The sequence below is a fragment of the Platalea leucorodia genome (assembly GCF_965183815.1).
Source record: "Platalea leucorodia genome assembly, chromosome: 10".
Taxonomy (NCBI): Eukaryota; Metazoa; Chordata; class Aves; order Pelecaniformes; family Threskiornithidae; genus Platalea; species Platalea leucorodia.
In genome coordinates, this window is record NC_138832.1 from 24,409,495 (window position 1) to 24,430,610 (window position 21,116).

At 54.3% G+C, this 21,116-nt stretch overlaps 1 protein-coding gene across 6 annotated transcripts; it reads left to right on the forward strand.

The window, feature by feature from the left end:
* The first annotated feature begins 1,086 nt into the window (after positions 1-1,086).
* Positions 1,087-20,184, forward strand: TMLHE (trimethyllysine hydroxylase, epsilon). 6 transcript variants are annotated; one of them, XR_014229420.1, is made up of 10 exons: positions 1,581-1,705; positions 1,890-2,089; positions 7,000-7,181; positions 8,639-8,815; positions 9,577-9,856; positions 10,969-11,088; positions 14,191-14,427; positions 15,132-15,270; positions 16,447-17,530; positions 19,195-20,173. XR_014229420.1 is itself a non-coding variant. In XM_082323624.1 (10 exons), exons 3-9 carry the CDS (start codon positions 7,001-7,003, stop codon positions 16,576-16,578), a joined length of 1,266 nt encoding a protein of 421 aa, XP_082179750.1. In that variant the 5' UTR covers positions 1,581-1,705; positions 1,890-2,089; position 7,000; the 3' UTR covers positions 16,579-16,625; positions 17,371-20,183. The 6 variants fall into 6 exon arrangements, 5 of the variants coding, with proteins under 5 accessions (XP_082179749.1, XP_082179750.1, XP_082179751.1 ...); XM_082323624.1 differs by having other exon boundaries at positions 16,447-16,625; positions 17,371-20,183; XM_082323625.1 differs by having other exon boundaries at positions 16,447-16,625; positions 19,195-19,845.
* Positions 20,185-21,116: the final 932 nt, after the last annotated feature.

Genomic DNA, 21,116 nt, shown 5'->3' on the forward strand with positions numbered 1-21,116 from the left:
AGGCAGCTCAGTACCACGGTCCTGCCCTGGAGATCCTAGAATCATGGAATCGTTTAGGTTGGAAAAGACCTTTAAGATCATCCAGTCCAACCGCTAACCCAGCGCTGCCAAGGCCACCACTAACCCATGTCCCTCAGCACCACATCTCCCTGGCTTTTAAATCCCCCCAGGGATGGGGACTCAGCCCCTGCCCCGGGCAGCCTGGGCCAGGCCCTGACAGCCCTTTGGGGGAAGAAGTTTTTCCCAATACCCAACCCAAACCTGCCCTGGCGCAGCTTGAGGCCGTTCCCTCTCGTCCCATCGCTTGTTCCTGGGGAGCAGAGACCGACCCCCCCGGCTCCAGCCTCCTTTCAGGCCGTTGCAGAGAGCGATGAGGGCTCCCCTCAGCCTCCTCTTCTCCAGGCTGAGCCCCCCCAGCTCCCCCAGCCGCTCCTCCCCAGCCTTGTGCTCCAGCCCCTGCCCCAGCCTCGCTGCCCTGCTCTGGCCACGCTCCAGCCCCTCCATGGCCGCCTTGGGGTGCGGGGCCCAGCGCTGAGCACAGCATTCGAGGGGCGGCCTCACCAGTGCCCAGCGCAGGGGGACGCTCCCTGCCCCGGCCCCGCTGGCCGCACAAGGTCCTTCGTGCCAGAGAAAAACCCGCAGCCCCCGGGACCGGAGCCGCTGCCCCAGGGCACCCGGCGCGCCCCCCCTGCGCCGGGCAGGGTGCTCCAGGCTCCAGGGCTGGGAGCAGGCCCCCGGCGCGGCGGCGGGAGGGTGAAGCGGCCGGCGGGAGGCGGCAGCCGCCACCGCCGGGACGAGACGGCCCTCCAGCGGGCGGGCCCGCTGCCTGCCCGCCTCCGCCGCCCGGGGCCGCGCCCCCGCTTCACACACGCTGCTGCTCCGGTGCCTTTAGATGAAAACCAGCGCTTTATTCCCCAAAAGGCCGCGTCTGCCCCCGAGCTGGGCCCGCGCCCGGCCCCGCTGCCAGCGCCGCGCCCGGCCCCGCGGCCATCGCCAACATGGCGGCCCCGCCCAGTGCGCATGCGTCACCCCGCGACGTTCTACGCTGCGGCGTGCCTCTCTATGGTCTCCCCCCGGGGCGCTCTACGGTTAAAGCCGCCCACCGCCTCTCCGCGCTCCCGGCAGCAGCGCTGACGGCGCGGCCCGCCCGCTCGATGCGGGAGCCTCCCCAGAGGCAGGGCCTGCGCGGAGAGACCTTCCGCCGCTCCCGCCGCCTCTACGCTCCCAGGACACCCAGGTCTCTATGGTGCGTGCGGCGCTCCATCCGCCCCCCAGGTCTCTATGGTGCCTGCGGCGCTCTATACGACGGCCTCCCAGCTCTTCACAACGGCCGGGGCCGCGCTTGGTAGCGCCTCCCATTGCTGCCCGGTGCGGGCCGGGCCTTCTCCGTCTCCCGCAGAGCGCGGTACTGCCCCGGCCCGTACGGCCTCCGTGCGCTCCTTAACCCGTCCCGTCTCTATGGGCTCGGGCGCTCTACCCCGCGGGTCGCTCTCTATGGCGGGCGGCGCTCTGGCCGAGCCCGCCCGCGCTCGGTGGCGCGGCCCCGCCCCGGGGCGGCCCGCGGCGCCGCTCGACGCCGCCTGAGGCGGCCCCGGCCCCGCCGCCGCTCCCGGCCCGGCCCCGCCGCCGCCCCGCGGGCCTGGGGCCCGGTGAAGCCGCTCGGGAGGAGAGCGGCGGGTCCGAGCTCCGGGGGGAAGCTGCCGAGGTGGGCCGGGGCCTGAGGCGGGGGCCGGGGCCCGGCTCTCCTCCCGGGGCGGGCTGCCGGCGTCGGGCCTGGCGCTCCGCGGGTCTCGTCCTCCCCTCCCGGAGCCGCCGTGCTGCTGAGGGACCCAGGGCTCCAAATGCAGTTTGTAACGTGGCCTTTTCTTTATTTTTTTTTTGTCTTTAAGAGGTGAGCGAGGCCCTGGCAGAGGTGCCGCAGGCGATGCGTGCAAGCTTCGGAGCAGCGGGTTTGCCCCGGTAGCTGCGGGGACCGGGAGGAAGGAGCAGGGAAGAGCCGTGCCCGCCGGCAGGGACCCCGGGTTCCTTCAGCGCCCCGCGCCCGTCCGCAGCCTCGCTCCGTCTCTCCCCGCACCTCGCAGGCTCCCAGGTAATGTTCGCTGGCCCGGAGTCCCAGCAGGCGTTGAGGCGTCAGATCCCATTGCTCCGCGGATGAAAGCCTGCAGCCGAGGGCAGAGCTCTTGTCTCTCCTTCCCCGCCGAAAGGCAACCCCTCCCTGCCCGGGAGAGCTGCCTGCCAGGGCAGGACCCGGGGCGAAGTGATTTAATCGTAGGAGTGTACAGCAATAAGTATCCCTGCGGGGGATGTACCACGAGGGCTGGCAGCTTTGCTGGAAAAAAGAATTAGAGGTTGTTTCTGTTAGGCTGTGCAGCCTGAAGAGGCTTTGCTTGAGAGCGATGAAGGAACTGCAAAGAGGAGACTGCAGTAAGGTTACGGGAAGGGGGTCTGGAGTCGGGGTTTTGGTGTTAAACGTGGGGCGAGCAGAAAATTGCCTTTACTTCTGGCAGAACGAAGTAGCTGCGAAGCTGGCGGTGTCTGGGATGTCTTTATTAGCTCCTTAATTTAATTGAAATCCCTTGCTGGGAAGGGCTGGAAGGGGAATCTGATTCCTGACAGCTAAGATCTAATATAGCTGTCTGCCTCAGCGGAGCAGCCTGGGGGGGCAGGAGCCTTTCTCAGCAGGGGACAGCCAAGCTGCCTTCCTTTCGTTTGTAATTAATAGGTAAGCTAGGCCGGCTCGGGCTGTTCAGCCTTTAACTGCTGGCAGCCGCGGGTCTGCATCCGAGACGCCCGCGTTGCGGGGGCCGAGGCCGCGGGGGGCTGTCGCCCGCGTCACTGCACTTTGCTCCCCTGGTTCTGGCACAGCCCTCTCCCGGCAGCAGCTCCGTCCCGGCCTTTGCAGCTCTCCTCTTTTTCTCCGCGTTCCCTTCATAAAGGCTCCCTTCGCTCAGGCAGCGGCACTCTGGTGTTTGGGTACGTCTTCCAAAGCTGATTAAATATGCGTAGCCGAGAGGCCAGCGGGGTGTGAGCCCTGGCTGAGATTTGCAGAGTATTTCTCAGGCTGCCTTGAAAAACAATTATGTTCCCTTTCTCTCTCTGTTTGAAGTGTAAGGCCCTGTTGTGCTACTGAAATCTTCCTGTTTCTTACGGATCAGAAACCTTTGCTTTAGCCAGATGCTTCTGGCAATGAGAAAGGATGGATGAGTGTAAGCAACTGATTGTTTGGAAATGCTTGATGAAAAACAATAATTTTTTCAGATGCCAAATGAGCTTGAAAAGCAGGCTGGGCACGATGTCACGGAGTGACGAAACAGGTCTGTTCGCAGCACCAGCAGTTAGCGCGTCAGAGCAGCTTCCCCAATGCCGGCAGGCTGGTGTCGCCGTGTTCCTGCAAGGTTTTGGCTAAAAGCTGGCTAAAAACCACAGATTTGTGTGGATTCTCCTTCCATGTATGTTTTCATTGCTGGAATTATTTGGTTACTAATTTTTCCCGCTCAGTATTTTTCTTTGCTCAAAATGGGAATTGTGGCTTTTTAACAAAGAGATTAAAAAAAAACGGTATTGGTTACTTCAAATGCTTCTTGTGTCAGCAGTGAGACAGAGGGCCGAAGGGCCAGCGGGAAGTCTCCCGGACAGACCAGCCCCTCCTGAGGCCCGCTCTTCCTTCCTCCTCCTGTCACAGCATCTCTTGTCTTTTCTCTCGAGAGACTTCTGGTAATTCCTCCAGTCACAATAATTTGAGTTTTCTGCCTTTCCCGCCAGCCCCCATGGCTCTGTTCCTCCTGTTCACCCTGTCGCTTCTGCGCGTGCTCCGATTTTTCATCCACCGCGTGGTGGACTCTTGGATAGGATGAGCCACGCGGTCGATATTCACATGTAGCGCCTGCACGGGATTTTGTCTTGCTTGGGCAGAGGGGACGACTCAGTTACTGAACACCTCTCCCTTCTCAAAGTCCGCTTGCGTTTACGCGCGGGGTGGTTTAAGGTCGTCTTCCTCCTGCCCTTTCTTTTCTGAATTTCAAGGGAAATTTTGTCTTGAAATCTCTCGGCTGCTGCGTTTCACTGCTGCCCAGCTGAGCTGCGCCTGGTCTGGACAGCGTAAAGGTGAGGGAAACAGGAGGGCAGGGGGAAAGAGCCAGCTGTTCACATAACTCATCCCAGCCAGGAGAGCGCTGCTAGCTCTGACTAAACAAACGCAGAGGCAAAATGTAAATCCTGTCTAATGATATAGGGGTTTTTTTGTTTTGTTTTCAACTCCCCTTAGATTTAGTATCTCTTGGAAAGATTTAATTTAAGGCTTCTCTGTGAGCTGTTTGTGGTGTCTGCTTCCAGCAAGAACAGCAGAGAAGCAAGAGGTATCATTGATTCGATTAAATATCTGGGTCACTTACCATTACCTGTGTTTATTCTCTGGTGAGTTTTGATATCGGAAGAGGATGAGATAAAAGGAACATGTGCAGAAAGAGATAACTATGGCTGGAGCTGCCCCAGGCAGAGGCCGCTTTCTAAATGGATTTGTAGATGAGCTTTTCCTATCAGTTTTGGGTCCTGTGTGAGGAGATATCAGGCGTGTGCAAACAAGCTTGCTTCTTTTCCCCCCCCCTCCTCTGTTGGGTTAGTGGATATCCTTGATATCCAGAAGTCAAACTGGACAGTCTTCCCTCCTGTGTGTCTTTCTGAAAGAGCAGTCTTAAGCTTTGTGAGTTGTAATGCTTGGTTCGGGAAGTTAAATCATTTCTTTAAGCTTTGTAAAGCCAATGAACATCATAGTCGACTCCTGGTTTTCTACAGCTGCAGATTTTCTTCACTTAGTTATTAAGTTTGCATATCAAATTTGGCTAATTCTTTTTCCTATACTAAACTTCCAAAGCTGGGCTGGGGGTGGGTTGGAAAGCATTCTCCCAGAAGTCAGCATTGGCGTTTCTACAACAACTGGTATTCCGGCTGGCTGGAGACCGCCAGCGGGAGAAGCGCGTGTCCTCGTGTGTCTTCAGATGCCCGGTAACTCTGGCTCAGGCTGTGCGAGTTCTCCGGTGCCCCGGTTTCTCTTGTCTGTGGTGAGAATGCTGGAGTCTTTCAGGATGTTGCAGCTCAGTCAGCATCTATGAAGAGCTTCGCGGGCTCTGCAGCAGTGTTTGAAGTGCGAGGTCGGTTGTGTTAGCAGAGATCACGCTTACGGCAGGCGTCAGGCAGCAGGCAAGGAGCTCCCCGTGCCTCCGCTCCTGCCGCGTGGAGCCAAACATCAGCTTCTGATCTGGAACTAGCTGCTTTGCGGGACACCCTGATTGCCTGCAGCCTGCTGAGGACCGAGCGTTGCATTTTAGCAGCTGCAGAAGTCAGAAACTTCTGAGTTGAAATCTTTCTGCAGCGCTGAAGCTGTCAGTGACTTGTACGGAGGCTGTGGCCAAGAACCTTGCAAAACCCGGCGCCTGAAAAGTGTGCGTCTTCATCTCAAACCACGGTCTCTTTGTGAAAATGTTTCCACTTTTGTTTTTTCCCTAGAGCTGGCTGTCTGTATGTTATTATTTTCCTACTTAGCAAGTTGTTGTCTGGGAATATGGCACCTCTGTTGATTTTATTGTTATTGCCAACTTTTGAGATCTCTGCGCTGAGTCAGCTATGAGGTGGAGAAGCAGGTTGGACAGCCGAAGCACCAGCGCCTGTACTTTTCAGATAAGAAGATGAAGGAAAATCTAGGATAAGAAATGCTTTCTGAGTCTGTGTCTTATCCAGTGATACCGCGTTTCTATGCGCTTCAGACCAAAGCGCTGTTAAAATCCTGCTGGGTTTAGACCTGACCTCCAGAACTTAATAAACATGACAGGGTGTTTAGAATGTGGCTCCATACCTTAAAACTTGTCAGGTTTTTCCCCGGCTCTTTGTGTTGAAGAGTTGTTACAAATCTTCCTCTGAGAAATCACCTAATCTCTAGCCCAAGGTTAACCATGGTTGGTTTCTCTTCCGTGCCAGCTGCGTCCTTCAGAAGAAATAGAGATTTTCTTCCTCGTTGTTTTGCATATTTTTTTCTAGAACTGACCTGATTACTGGATTCCTCTAGTTCTTGCTTCTCGCACCAAGGTCACTTTTCTCTGCTTCCCTGATCACCGTAGTTCTGTCCAGGAACGGTGAATCCAAACTGGGAAGGCCAGAGACAGGACAAGACCTGCAGCAGATGAGGTTTTGCCAGTGTTTTGCACAAGAGCATTGAATGCACAGCTCGCTTCTGGAATTGCTTTGCCTGATAAATCCTAGGATCTCGTTGGTTTCTGCTGAGGGTTGGTTTCTGCTGTGGTTTATGGTGGTCACAAAATAAGCAAGACACTGGTGTCTCTCCTCCTGTTTCCAGCCGATGTGCTTGGATTGGCTCGGCTTGTTTGTTTAAAAAATTCATTGACCCCCTAATGGTTAATTCCCTGTGGCTTCCATCGCGTGCAGTTTTTCACGGCAGCCAGGTTTTGGCGTGCAGCTTCGTGGTCTTCCTCCGGGATATTGGTGATGTCTGCGCAAGTAGCTGCTGCGGCTGGCCTAAACGAGGGTAAAAGCACCCAATTTCATGGAGGTCACTGCGCAGTCTGTGTGTTGTTAACAGTGAGCGTGGATTCTGGGCACTGGGAAAAGCTTGGCAGCGTGCCTGACTGCCTTGTCACTGGGAGGATGCAAAAGTGCCGCTGGTACTTGGACGTGGCAGTGAAGGCGTTTAACACAAGTCTCTCCAAACTCTGTGTTTAGTTATTTTTCATGTCCACATGGTGCCTGGGAGGTAGGCGACTCTCCCCTCCGGCCAGGCTGCCAGTCATCGTGCCCCCTTCTTTTCTTCCTCCTCCATGGACTAGTTCTCACTCGCCTCCTCTGTCAGTAAATTACAATTGTGGGGGATGATACCAGCTTTCCCAGAAATGCGTACAGTGCCTGGCACGAGAGCACGGAGATTGCGACCGGGACGCGGTGTGGGAGCACAGCAGTCACCTTGTTCTTTCCCCCCCTCTCCCGGCTGCTCAGGATGTGGGGCAGGAGGCTGGCCTCTCTGCTCCAGGTGCCGCGCCAGCTGACTGGAAGCAGTAGACATCGCTCGCCGTGGCTGCCCCGTGACAGGAGGACCGTCCTCGCCGCGGCGGCTCGCTGGCATCACACGGCCCCAGAGTCCCTGAAGTGTGCCTGGCAGCTACACGGTGACCATCTAGGTAAGTGTTGGGTGCGTGTGTACCCGCTTTGCGGTCCGTTCGGGGAGAGGAGTGGGAGTTTCCTGACCTTTTTCCCCAGGAGTGACTTTTTTTTCTTCTGAAATGCTCTGCGTTAGAGGGATGCGCACTGGCGTCTGTGTTTCGTGTTCCCTTTGGGAATTCCCAAAGGCAGGATGGAGCAGGTTTGTCTGCTGGTGGCAAGATTTTTGTGAGGCAATGCTAAATCGGAAATCAAATCCGGGGATTCCTGAGCAATAACTGCAGCAAGCCTTGCCCTGTCAGTCACCTATTTTCGGTGTAATGCTCGGGGCAGGGGCTGGCTGGTTTGGTGGGTGCCCTGCTCTCTTGCCCCCGCTCCGTAAAACGCTGATGTGTGAAAGGCAGTTGTTAGAGCAGGCTTGCCAGCGGCCTGTCTGCTTGTGTGGCTGGGTGGAAGGAGCAGCAGGAGGGGCATGAAAGCCTTTTTGATGGAAATCGTACTTCACTGTGAGACTGCTTAAAGAAAAGATAAGGAGAGTGTGGCTTAGTGTGAAGTCACAGCTATAAATGCTGTCTAATGCTGATTTTTTTTTTTTTTTTTTTTTTTGCCCTTTTGGTTTTGGCGGTGACTTGGCAGCTGAGGCACACATTTCCCCGTGGCCTGTTTGGTTTGGTCCAGCGGCTCTCTGCCTGGGCGATGTCTGAGGCTAATTAGATGTTGGTACTCTGAGTCCCTTTAAGCAAAGGGAATTGCTCGGTACTTTACCCAACACAGTGGCCCCAAGGAAGGATGTTGGTGTTTTCCCACTGCAGAGTGACCTCGGATACTTGGATTTCAAAGCTGAGTAGGACTAGAGCAGGAAGGGCTCTCCCGTTGCCTCTGCTGGCTTTGACCCCCTTCCGAAGGGCTTCGAGTATTCCTCAGCTGTCCCGGGATGGAACAAGGAGGAGAGGCTTTATTGTAATGCTAAATGGATATCAAAGCTTTGCGTCAAGGTCTTGATGTTGTCCGTAATGTTTGCATAGTTTGGATGTCGATGTGATGATTTGGTTGCCTCTTACCTCTGTTCCTGTGCTGGGGTCTACAGCTGCGTGGAGGGGGGGACATTATGTGCAACAGCTGCTGCGCTGCTCTGAATTTACTACTTGGTGAGGAGAGGTGCTGGATGTAAGCACGTGGCCAGCACGTTTGTTAGGTGTGCTCCCTCCTCCTGCTGCGGGATGAGGTTGCCCGCAGATTTGGTAAGAAGGGAGCCCATGGCGAGATCGCGGACAGCCAGGCCTTCTGTGAGGATATTCTGCCTGGTCTTCATCGTGTGACGAGCTAGCTTAATTTATGGAAAGAGGGGCGAAGTTTAACAGCCTCTGCATCCCCTGTAAGCGGGATCGTAACTTGTGGGCTCTCAGCTTCAGTTCTTGGCTTTGTTTTTTCTCGCTGTTCACACCAACACATCTTTTGAGCCTGTCCTTCTTTGCAGAGCTCAGGTACGCAAACACGCTGATGCGATTCGATTTTGTCTGGCTGCGGGACCACTGCCGCTCGGCTTCCTGCTACAACGCCAAGACGAACCAGCGCAGCTTGGACACGGCTAGCGTGGACCTGGGAATCAAACCCAAGGCTGTCCGAGTGGATGAGACCACGCTCTTCCTCACGTGTAAGTAGCAAAGTGGCTGTACCCCGCGTGTCTTGCGGACCGCCAGCCCTGCTCGGAGGGAGCCTCGTTGATGGATCCCATCCTTAGGTTTGCTGGGAGAGGGCAGCCTTATCTCTAAATCAGTAGCTGTTTTGGGAAGAGATTTAGCTGTAAACAGATTTTAAACACCGCTTTTCTGAGCAGCGCTGTCACTGTAAACATGCCGCAGACTTAAATTTGTGTCTGTTTTTCCTCCCGCTCCCCCCAGCCCTTTTTGGGTGGAGATGTGTGTATCTTCAGTGTCTGGGTATTTCATTGGTCGGTTTGAACACCGCAGCAATGCAGGGAGTCAACAGGTTGGTCAAGAAGTGGTTGGTTTTCTTTTCCTTACCCTGTCCTATTTGAGCTGGTATCCCTGGTCAGAATTCACATTTTCTGTCCTTTCTCCTCAGCTTCCCAGCTGCTTTCTTCCTTTTGTTGGAGCTTACCTTTATTTATGGCCTTGTCGTCAGTGCTTTGCTTCTCCTTGGAGTCCCGTCAATAGAAAACAAAACCACTGAGGTTGAAACACTTAACTCTGAATTTGCAGTTGTTGCAGCAATGACAGTGCTTTTTAGGACTTGTGGCCTTAACCAGATAATGTTTTGGGTGGCATCAGGGTGCAAAGAGTCTGTCACCAGACAAAACTGAAAGGGTGAGGACTGTCCTGATGGTTGCGCTGACCACGATCTCGGGCTGTTCGGTGCGATTGCGGTGACTGTGACCCTTCTCCCTTGTCGAAGGGCCCGACGGGCACGTGACGCGGTACGGGCTGGAGTGGCTGGTGAAGAACAGCTACGAGGGGCAGAAGCAGCAGGTCATGCACCCGCGGATTCTCTGGAACGCAGAAATCTACCGCCAAGCCCAGGTCCCATCCGTCGACTGCCGGAGTTTCCTGGAGACAGACGAGGGGCTGAAGGAGTTCCTGCAAAACTTCTTGTTATATGGGATTGCTTTTGTAGAGAACGTCACTCCCACCAAAGAGGACACGGAAATCTTAGCGGAAAGGATCAGCTTAATCAGGTAACTAGGGCTGCCCTGGGAAGGGCACTGGCAGCTTTGTAGGGGAGCCGTGAAGGGTAGACTGCTGTTTTCTTTTTGTTTGGAAAGGTGCTGCCCTCTTATCCCTATATATTGTGCAGCGTGGCCTGGTTTGCACACAAAAGGGCTGGGACTTCTACAGTCTCTGGCCAGTCGCTTGAACAGAGATGCGGTATTGCACTGCGGGATCTGACCTCTCTTTCGCGGAGAGCCTGGAGTCGCTGGGTTATGGAGCCGCCTCGGGAGCATAGGGTGACTTTTGAGATAGTGGGACTGCGCAGAGAGAGGAGTGGCTGAAGGAGGCAGCCTGCGTGGGAAGAGCAGAGCTTTGCAAGGAGGGACACATCCTGTTATGACTTGAAAGGTTAGGAGGGCAGCCCTGGCCCTGGGAGCCAGCGATATCAAAAACAATTTGTAGCTCTCGCTAAAGAAAAATATTGAGAAATTTTTCTTCTGTGTTTGTTTAAAACACACCAACAGCATGGCCAGCCAGGGTTTGAGTTTCAAGTTTTATCCAAGCTGCAGAAACAGTTTAACTTGCCTCGGGCCACTGGAAGGGAGGGGTTTCTCTTAATGAATAGTCACTCCAAACAGAAATGAGGGGCTCCAAGGAATATCCAGCCAACGTTTTTCTCCAGGTACCCTCACCCTGCAGCCCCTGACTACTGTTTGTCCTTGCCTTCTGTCCCCTTCCGTGCATGGGGTAGGGGGGAGGTGGGTGAAAACGCAGGACCCTAAGAACGAGAAATGGGGTTGTTGGGTAACCCTGTGCTGGGTACAACAAGGGCTGGCTGCACTCTGGCAACTCCTCGGGTCGCTCAGTGGCTGCCTTGATTTGACAGGGGCTGATGTTTGGTGTGGAAAGATCTGTATTTGTGGAGGGGAAGCAAGACTCGTTGCCGTTGGTCTTTTTGGGAGGAGAGAGAGATGTTGAATGCTAGAGGAGGCACTAGAAGCAGCATCTCTTGACAATGTGAATTTTGTTAAGGTGTTCTGCTTTAATTTACCCTGTACCTCCAACGCAAGAGAGGAGCTGCTTTACCGCCACGCTGATCCCTGCAGCGCCTCGTGATAACTGCCCACCTCTGTTGCAGGGAGACCATTTACGGTAGAATGTGGTACTTTACCTCCGACTTCTCGCGGGGAGACACCGCCTACACCAAGCTGGCTCTGGATCGTCACACCGACACAACCTACTTCCAGGAGCCCTGCGGGTAAGTGCTTTTGCTGGTTCACAGACGCACGGTGCAGGAGGCAGGAGTGATTCCCAGTGACGCCGTTTCTAGCGGCTTAGGCTTCGTTGTCCCCAGTGCCGCTGATGGGATGTACTTCTGCTGGTCACACGGCAATCTGGGTCCTCTCGGATCCCTGTGGAGTGGGGTGGTCTGTAGATCAATTTTTCCCATGCTTGGAATGTCTAGGTCTTCCAGAATGCAGGCAGTGAAGGACTCGGCCGTTAGCTAGCCGGCTGCCGCTTGGTATTGCTGCGGTTCAAGTAGTCTTTGTAGCCAGAGAGAAGGCTCAGCGCTGTAGTCATTTCTGTGCTACCCTGGCGCTTATCTGACAGTCTCTTCTGAAATCACCCTCCTCGGTCTCCGAAGCGACACACAGCATTCAGCCTCGCAGAAACGAGCCGTTGATTTGATTTGTCTTTTGCCTACATCTGGTGAGGCTCAGCTCCTGCTGCCGCAAGCGCCCCTTATCAGCTGTTGTACAAAGTCACTGCAAAAGTTTGCTTCGGCTTAATCCTGCTGACCCGGGGCAAGCCCTCCGCACCCACATCTGCGCTGTTTGGTTTTTGTTTTGCTGTGAGCTGGGTCGGCGGTACGCTGTGGGGGAGGCGGGAGAGCAGCCCGCAGTAACTGCCTCTGCGCTCCCAAGCTGCGCGGGGTGGCTGCCCTACGTGCTCTGCTCGCGTTTGCTCCGTGCAGTCGCTCTGCTTCAGTGCAAGCAGGCTGGGGTTTGCATTTTGGCAGTGGTGCAGCCCTGTAGGTAGGCAGAAACCAGGCTTCCCCAGCCCTTCGGAGTTCACACCTGTCTGTGCTTTTAAAAGCAGTTTGTAGCTACAGCGTTGTTGCCCAAATGCTAGTTTGCAAACTGCTTTTCTGATGTAGCCTCTGGGCTGTGAGTTTTACACTGGAGAAAGAAAGGCAGCAGCCCTGATCATGGTTCACAATGAAGCACAAGAGACTTAAGCTTAATTTCTAGCTTAACTTTTTTTTTTGTCTGCTTTCATCTCAATCGAGAGGGGAATCACTAGGAAACGGCCTGGAGGAGAGCGGATGGAAGTGCTGTGATCCCTTATGGAGCAAGGGCTACAGAGAGAAGTCCTCCAGTCCCCGCCTCCTGCCCTAGGGCAGGATTAGCTCTTCCCAAGTGAGGCTGTTAACTTGCTAAACATCCTAATGGGGAGGGTCTGTGGTGCAGAGCCCTAAAAGCCGAGGACCAAGGGGTGAGATCTGTTGGCCGCATGCGGATTTAGGAGCAGGAAGGGTGGGTAGCCTTTCCCAGGTGGCACCCTGAGCACTGCTGTCTGTGCCCAACCAGGCAGGAGGCTTGGTAAGAGGATTTTAGGGCGCTCCGTGGAGCTAGAAGCGTACGCATAAAGCGGCACACGCTTCAAGCCAGATCTGCTTGGCTTCCCTGTTCCCAGTGAAGAGCTGACTGCAGAACCCGTGTGCTTTCGTGACCTGCGCAGTGTTACCTGCTGGGCTGACTCGTTTTAGGAGCTCAAAGAATCTTCCCCAAAATCAAATAAAAATTAGTAATCAGAACTTCAGCCTACAAAAGAGCTTTGAGTAAACTGCTCGGTGCCAGAACTATAGACCTCGTTAGCTATTTTTATACCTTTCTTTTCCACTTGGAAGGGTTCCCTTCAGGTGGGTGTATTCTCATCTGCAGCCAACTGAAGTATACCAAGCAGTGATAGCATGGGCTACATTAGTCGGGCTAACCATTAGTGTTTGCAAAACCATAGTTGTGCAGGAAGAACGTGAATTTCTGGCTTTCCTGAGCCCCCATCTCTGCCAGAAATCCCTTCTTCCCAGACTGTTTCAGACTTGCTTCTGAAACACTTGAAACAGCCTTCAACCTGCTTCTGAAGGAAATGAGGTGTTTTTCCAGAAAGATACGTTCATTTGAATGTCTGCTTTCCCCGCTGCTTTGGCTGAAGTCAGCCAAATCTGATGAGTCTCCAATTATTGCAAAGGGTAGAGGATGGAAGCTCCCCAAGCTATGGGAAAGACTGCAACCTTGTCTCGCTCGGGTACCAAAGAGCCTGCCCTGAGAAGAGGCTTCCTCAGCCCCTGGGCTGCAGGAGGAGGTTGTTGCCTTGGAGGCACAAAGTGTCCTTTGCTCCAGTGCTTGTGGACTGACTTCGTAAAATTACTCTGAAACTGTTGTGGGTGTAGGGGTGGCTGGAGCGCCCAGGTGCAAAGTGCTGGTGAGGGCGGAGCTGGGAGGTCCTGCCCCGTCACTTGCTGTGGGACTGGGTTAAGAGGCCCCGAAGGGCGATCAGAAGATGATAAGGGCTTTCCCAGAAGGTCGCAATTCATTTTCTGACAAGTGAAGTTGGTACACTGTGAAAATTGGGAGTGGGTGGCTCGGGGCAGCTCCTGGGTATTTGTTCCTAACAGTCCAATGCCTGCCTTGCTTGGATGAAGGGACAGAGCAGCTTCAGAGAAGTAGTAGCAGGACAAAAGCTGAGTTGGATGGCTTCCCACTAGGGAGGGGGTGTCCCTGTAGGCAGATTTCTCACTGGGGACTCCTGCTGCAGGCTTTCCAAAGGGTCTTTCCACTGCCTGGCCGTGGGAGGCCCTGAGGCTCTTTTGAGCGAGAGCCGCCCTGGACTCCCCTTGTAGTTCCTGGAGGCCTCAGCAGTACAACCAGCATTTCTTTAACTGTCCTCTTGTTCCGAGATGTTCTAGCAAAGATAGTTTTATGCTTTTGAACATCTGCGTCCTACTGCCTGGATGGACTTTGAGTGCCACAGGCCTGATGCTGCACCACTTCAAGTCTCCCAGGCTCCTGTCACTCGATTTGGGAGGCAGTGTGGGCAGTAGCCCTCTTCTTGGAAAGCAAAATGTGCGAGATTGGGCCTGAAGAAACGGCAGGAACAGCCATTTCTTGCTGGCCTGTCTCCGTTCCCTGGCAGGTCTTAGCGAAATGAGTTATATTACAAGTAAGTACATCAGAACCGTCAGAGAAGGGCAGTGCAGCCATCTACATCTGTCTGGGTCCGCGGGGAGCGCCTTCTCTCCACAGGCCAGGCAGCCAAGGTCTTTTCTCTTGTGCTCTGGGTTCTCTCTCCCATGCAGCATCCAAGTGTTTCACTGCCTGAAGCACGAGGGCACGGGCGGGCGGACGCTGCTGGTGGATGGTTTCTATGCGGCAGAGCAGGTTCTCCGGCAAGCCCCCGATCAATTCGAGCTGCTCAGCAAGGTGCCCTTGAAGCACGAGTACGTTGAGAACGTGGGAGACTGTCACAACCACATGATCGGAGTTGGGCCGGTCCTCAATGTCTATCCCTGGAACAACGAGCTTTATCTGATCAGGTAACATCAACACGAGGCCTCTTGCTTATGGGGAGGAGAGGGGATTGTGGCAGACGGCAGTGGTTTTCCAGAAGATATTGTAAACTAAAAACTGACGTATGTTTGAGGGGCAGGGGTGAAACCACAGAAACACCCTGCGTTTCCTCCTGGGCTGTGCATTGCTGCTTTAGAGGAAGTGTCAGAGTCACCGATACAAAGATGAGCGTCAGTGCTGAGCTCTGATTTTTCGCTCCTGTCATCCTCCCTTCAGCTCCATGCCCTCATCTCACCTGATTTGAGAGGCAGCAGAATTCAGCCCCTCTCTGAAAGAGCCTCTAGAAACTAGCCTGGCATACAGGGAACGGGGAGAGTGCAGACTGGGAATTTGGGCCGCTTTCTGAAACTCCAGCTTGGCTTCGTGCAGGAGGCTGTCCAGCACTGCTTTGCACCTTCATTCCGACCAGCCCTCAGTCTTGCCCTTTGCTGTGGCGCATCCTTCCACGGAAAACCAGCAAGAACACTTTAACACTTGACAGTAAACTCCTTGCTCCCGGTGTTGTGTATTCTCCTGAACGTCCTGTGCTTGCAGCATAACCTCCCTAGTCATCTCTATAGCCCGCCTTAAATACTGCCTGCTCCTCCAAGCTCCCGAGGTTCCCTTTGGAAGTACCTGGCTGTGCTCGTGGAGCCATGGGGGCAGTCTCTTATCCCTTCTTTACTTCTAGGTACAACAATTACGATCGTGCTGTCATCAACACTGTGCCTTACGATGTTGTGCATCGCTGGTACGCTGCTCACCGCACACTCACCGCAGAGCTCAGGAGACCAGAAAATGAACTGTGGGTCAAACTGAAGCCGGGCAAGGTAGGAGCTGGAGTTGGGAAGCTCGTGTGCGTTTGGTACAGGGAGGGAGGCAGGGTGCTCCTTTGGGCGTGCAGGCTTGTTGCAACCAAGGTGAATGCTTCAGGCAAGCTCCGTGTGCTGCAGCTTTCCTCTTTATGGCTGTCTTAAGGTGCCCTGTATTACAGTACTGGCATCTGGCGTGTGTCTGTTCCTACTGTCCTAAAAGAGTACGAGCTTCCAGATAAGGCAGAAATGTTTAATTCAAACTCTGCCTCAGAGGAAAGTCAGTCCCAGCTGGGGGAGAGGAGGAAGATCTTTCCGGTCAAATGAGGACCCTCAGAAGCAGAGAGGCTGGGAACACTTAATGGTCAGCCTCTAACTTCTTCCAGAAGAAATTCTTATTTTGATGGAAATGTAAAGGTGTGGGAAGCTGAATTTACTTCTGTTCTGAGGTTGTATTTGAACCCTTACATAGCCTAGGTCTCCTGTGATTCGCTGGCCATCTTCACTGTCCCAGAAATGACTAAGGTGCCTGAGCACACCTTGGTGCTGAAAGGAAAAAGCTCTGCCCTGCGTTTGAAAGGCTGATGCTGGGTGCAGCTTTGGAGGAGCTCGAAGAGCTAGAGCCGCAGGTGTAGACTCGAAGGTATTACAGTGCAGGGCTGCTTCCTTCAGCTGTGCGTGCTTGCGGGGGTTTTATTCCTACAAGATCTAGGTTCAGCCTGAGCCCAGGGCCCCAAAAATTAAACAGTTCGGCAGGGAAGATGATCATATCAGAGCCCCTACACCGCTCTCTTCCCAAGGATGCCTGGGGGAAAGTGGCACCCTCGAGGCTGAAGGTGGCCAGTGTCTGTTGCTGGTGAACGATTGCACAACCCCCCTGATAGGAAAGCAAAGAAACAGCCCAGAATGCGTTTCTGTGCTTTGGTAGCTGTTGTGTTTTAACTTGTGGTTAGCAGCAGAGCAGAACTGCTGGCTTCAGGTAAAACCGCTGTGCTACATCACGTGAAACATCTGGCTGTAGTCTCACGCGCTGTCTGGCAGTGTTGAACGGGAAGGGTCGTGCCCACCCTGGCACACCCTTACTCGCTCTTCCAGCCTCCAGGGATCTCCCGCTCCAGGACCTGCCCTGTCAGAGGGCCCTGGCCCTGGCTGCAGGGGTTGCCCTTCTCCTGACGCCTTTCTCTTCACCTGCAGGCACTGTTCATAGACAACTGGCGCGTCCTGCACGGACGGGAAGCGTTCACGGGGTACCGCCAGCTCTGTGGCTGCTACCTGACGAGAGATGACGTGCTGAACACCGCGCGCTTACTGGGACTGCAAGCTTAGCCCAGGCCCCTCCGGAGAGGCGGTCGGACCTCCAGCAGCGCCACACGGTGCGTCCCCACGACGAAGATGTTGCACATACCTCAGACACCTCCGCCCTCTCCAAGCAGTTCTCGGTGCCTGCTCGGGAGAGGGAGCAGGTGGAAGCCAAAGGTTATGGGAGCTTTTCGGGACCGCATTCTGCCTCGGAGCATGGTCAGCTCTTGCTGGCTGTGCACCCAGCCAGTCAGTCTGCCTCAGCTCTGCGGAGCGAGGGTTAAGTGCTCCCAGCACCCACGGATGTGAAGTGCTCCTCCCGTCAAGTGCCTTCAGGATTTGAAATCTTTGCATTTCTCCCTGTTGTTCAGCCTTTTTGTCAGCTGGCAGTTCTAGGTTTTCTTTTTTAGCAGAGCAGAACGGAAATCGCTGGGGTCTTGTCTCACCCCAGGCTGGACTTTACCCCTTCTAGAGAAAACGCAAATCTATCATCCCTATTTGTTGAAAATGCCACTACTCAAACTGAGGGCTGCTGGCCTGTTTCAGTGACTTCTCTCTTCTTAAACATACTACGTACGCCTGTAACGGTCACTGATGCAAGCCGTGCTGCTTGTGAGGTGGCCTGGGAAGAGAACCTGTTATTTTTTAGGGTATTTCGGAGAAGGTTTAGGTTAGAAGGAAAGGGGGAAGTAGCGAGACCTGCATGCTGGGAAGGAGAGATGACCGTGTTAGATGAGGGACGTATTTCTCGCGTTTCCTTGCCTTCCAGTAACGTAACGCTTGTGTTCTTTCTGCCTGTTGCACTGCGCTTGTATCAAGGGCGAAGGCTCAGCAGCTACAGTATTTGCTGACAAACCTCCCACTGTGCCTGCTCCTTCATCTTTTCTGAGGAAGGAATTTGTGTTAGGTCATCGTTGCACCGGCTGCTGGAGGAGGCTGAGCGTTTTTCCCCCCCGCCCCGGTTCTCCTGCGTGTGAAGGTAACGCAGAGGTGCCTTTCAGCTCCTGTAGCTGGGAGGATAAATTGGAGTCTGGCACATTGCAGGGCCGCAGCGCAAGGAACAAAAGCAAAGCCTATCGTTATTAGAAACATTGGAATTTTAGAACCAAGGGGGGATTTTAGGATTTGTTTATTTTTCATTCTTCCGTATCTTTGGGGGTGTTCACTCTGCTCTGACCAGGCCTTAAAACAGGGCTGATCCCTTTCGCTCCTGGTTTTCCTGTGCAAGCAAGATGCTCTTGTGTCCAAGGTGCAAGCGCAGCACAGATGCGTATGTGCTAAACTTGCTGCCCTCGTTTAATCTAAATACTGAATAGATAGATCCTGGCGTTAAGAGACGCTCTTGAAAGCTTCTCTTGACGTGGGCTGAGCTACCTGACGCTGTCTTTCGCAGTCTTTGCTGTCTGTGGTGTGCCACTGCTGCAGTCATCGGGCGTCGGAAGGGGTTTCTGGGCGGTGGTGGGAGGTAACACGAGCCTGACGTGAGCTGCCCTCTGTCAGGTACATCTCCCAGGGCCTGTGAACGGCAGCCTCAGGCACAGGCAGGAACCTGAATTTTCCTCTAGGCTGAGCCAATGAATTCCTTGAGCAGCCTGCAGCATATATGCTGTTACTTTCTTTATCAGGCCTTTTGTTCATAGGTTCTCCTTAGGCACCAGTTATGCCAGCACAGCTTAGATGTGAAGCTTTACGAATCTTGGTTAACCATGTTGAGGTAGCAAACCACAGCGGTTACATACGCTGTGCCTCGTGCAGCCCAGCTCACGTGCTCCGGGGCTGGTTTCGCCCTTTGCTGCCGGGTGAAGCCGTGGCCTGGAGCACGGGGGAAGAGGTGGTGACAAAAACCAAGCTCTCTTAGTTGACAAAGGAGGGGACAAAGGCTCTTGCTCGGTATTTGAAAAGTGGAGCCCTCTTTCAAATTATTTGAGGGTATCAAGCGTTCCTGCCCTCTTTTTGCCTCCCTGTGCCCCCAGGATACGAGGGAAAGCGCTTGGGTAATGTGGAAACCTTCCCTTAGTGAGATCGGCTTCCCCTGCACGGGCGACCTCCGTCTTCATCAGCCGCAAGCTGAAAATCTGCCGCTGCCCTGAGCTGGAGCGTGCAGGGCTGTGGCTAGCAGGAGGGAGAACCGACCAAAGCACGTTGGTGACGGATTGTCGTGACATAGGTGCCTTCCTGACGAGGAACGTGGTGACTGTAGCTCTGCCTCCCGCTGCGGCTGCTGCTGCCAGGGGCTGTGGCCTTCAGCCGCCAGCCCTCTCTTACGAGCCACCTCCAAGCCAACGCGCTCCTCGAGGTGCTGTGTAGTCTGTTCTGGGAGAAATTGTTCATGGTGAATGTGGAAGAAACACATTTTGCCATAGGTATTACTCAAATTAATTTAGCCACCCCAGCAATAAAACGTGGGGTGGAGAGAGCTTGGTTTAAACCTTGAGCTTCACCGCTCCCCCCTTCCCAAGAGGGCTAAATTCTTCCCGAGCAGCCTGGGAGCATCCAGGCTTTATTTGAAGGGACGGTGGTGTTTGCTGCGCTACAGAACAGGTTCCGTTTGCTGTAGCGATACTGGATCAGTTTTGTAATCAAGCTTTTTCAGTTCCTTCAGCTAACGAATGATGACCTGCTTCCTTCTCCTTCCCTGCACAGGTGATCCAATGGGTGAGTTTAAGGCATTTTCCAAAACTAAGAAATCAAGTCCTCAAGTAAATGATTTATAAAGCCGTCAGTTTAACAAAAGATATATTTCAAGCAATACTGAACTTGAAAATAAGTCTGTATTACCCCTCAAAGGTGGAATAAACGCGAGGAGCAGTAAAACAATGCATCGCCCCTGACTTCTCATCGTTCCTTCTTTCACCTGCCACACGATGGCAGAAGATGCAAGAAATTAATGTTAAAAAGTCGATGCACGCCCCACCCCTGCGGCCTTCGGGGTAGCAGCGGGGCCGGGTCTCTCTTCTGCTGTGCTGTGCCCGTTTCTTTTGGGAACCCCAGGGGTGGATGCTGAAAAGCCTCCATGACTACGGACGTTTTAAAGAGCTGCCGGACGTGGTGTCCGTCGTGCCGGAGGAGGCGTGCAGGTGCACCTGCGCAGGTCCCCGCACCCCGTGTGCGCCTTCAGCTGCCTCCCCTTGCCCTCTGGGCCGCTCCGGGCACCCCTTTGCCCTCCGGTGCCCCCCACACCCCTCTGTCTGGTGTCTCCTCTCCTCAGGGTCCCCTTGGGACCCCTCCCCTTCCTCTTGGGTGCGCAGCAGAGCCCATCATTCAGCTTTTGGTGCTCCCCAGAGTCCTTTGGCGAAACCAGACCCCCCCCCCCCCCGGTTACCTGCTGCTCCCATCGGGAACCCCCATTTTTCCCCCAGGATGCCCCGGAGCTTTCTGTTTTCCTCCCGGTGTGCTCCAGAGCCCCCAGCTCACCCCCAGCTCCCGGGGTCGCTCTGCCTCGTCTCTTGGTGCGTCCCCCCGTTGCTCCCCGCCGGCGCGGCCGGGAGCCCTTCGCTCCTCCCAGGACTCGCACAAAAAAGCCAGCTGCTTTCACCCCGCGAAGGGCAGCTTGGTAGACGGGGGCCACCAAAAAAGGAAGCCGACTGTAAGTATTGTTCTTGCGACCCTTTGATCCACGCTTCCCTCAATTATCATCTACGTGTAGTGATTAAAAGCCTTTTCTTATATAAAAATGTTTTAATTCTGCATGTGCTGTACTGAAATTATTCTTGGCTAAGCTGAAAAGTATTTACATTCTTAGCTTTACTCCTCATTTCCTTCCTTTTTGGCTACTGGAAAACAGAGAAGCTATTTTAATGGGGTCCTTCGGCAAAGTTAACTAAAAATGTATTACCTAAAGTTAGCTTAATTTTAACTTAATTAAAAACTAAGGTTTTTACCTTAGTTCAAACCTGGACTGTCAGGCGTGGGGAGACACAAACAGTTTTGCTGTGGAAATGGGGCGATGTGAATTTACAGCCAAACAAGGCGGAAGCAAATGAAGGCGGGCGAGTATCCCGGCGCCGAGGCGAGCCGGGCGGCGAATTCCCTCGCGCTGACCCGCGGGGACGCGCGGGAAGCGAGGGCCGCTGCTGGCCGCCTGTCCGACATCCAAGGTAACGGGAAAAGCTCGCCTGGGAACTCTTCCTTAGGCCTCCTCCTCCTCTGAAGTCACCCACAGCAACGCAGCCAGCTCCGCTTCGAGCTGACGGTTTGAGCAGGGACGTGCGAGCGCTCTCCCCCCTGCGCTGAACCGTTGGCGTCGGCTGGTTTTACCCAGCGTCTCCCTTCTCCTCGCCCTTTTCTGTGCCAACTCCGAAGAGCTCCTCGGTCATTAGCCGGGGAAATTACGCGTTCGTTCAGGATGCTGCTGCGCTGCTAATGGCAAGTGCTCATTTCCAGTTCGTTACCGTTCATTAACTGTGTTGTCATAGCACTGAGCCCCGGGAAGGGAACAGGGATGGAGTGGGGATCGTTATATACATTAGATGAGGGAGGGAAGCAAATGCTCACCTCGTCCCCCTTAATCACTTCTATAGATTTAATGACATAGAGGGTAAACCTTCCCAGACTCACCGGAGCGA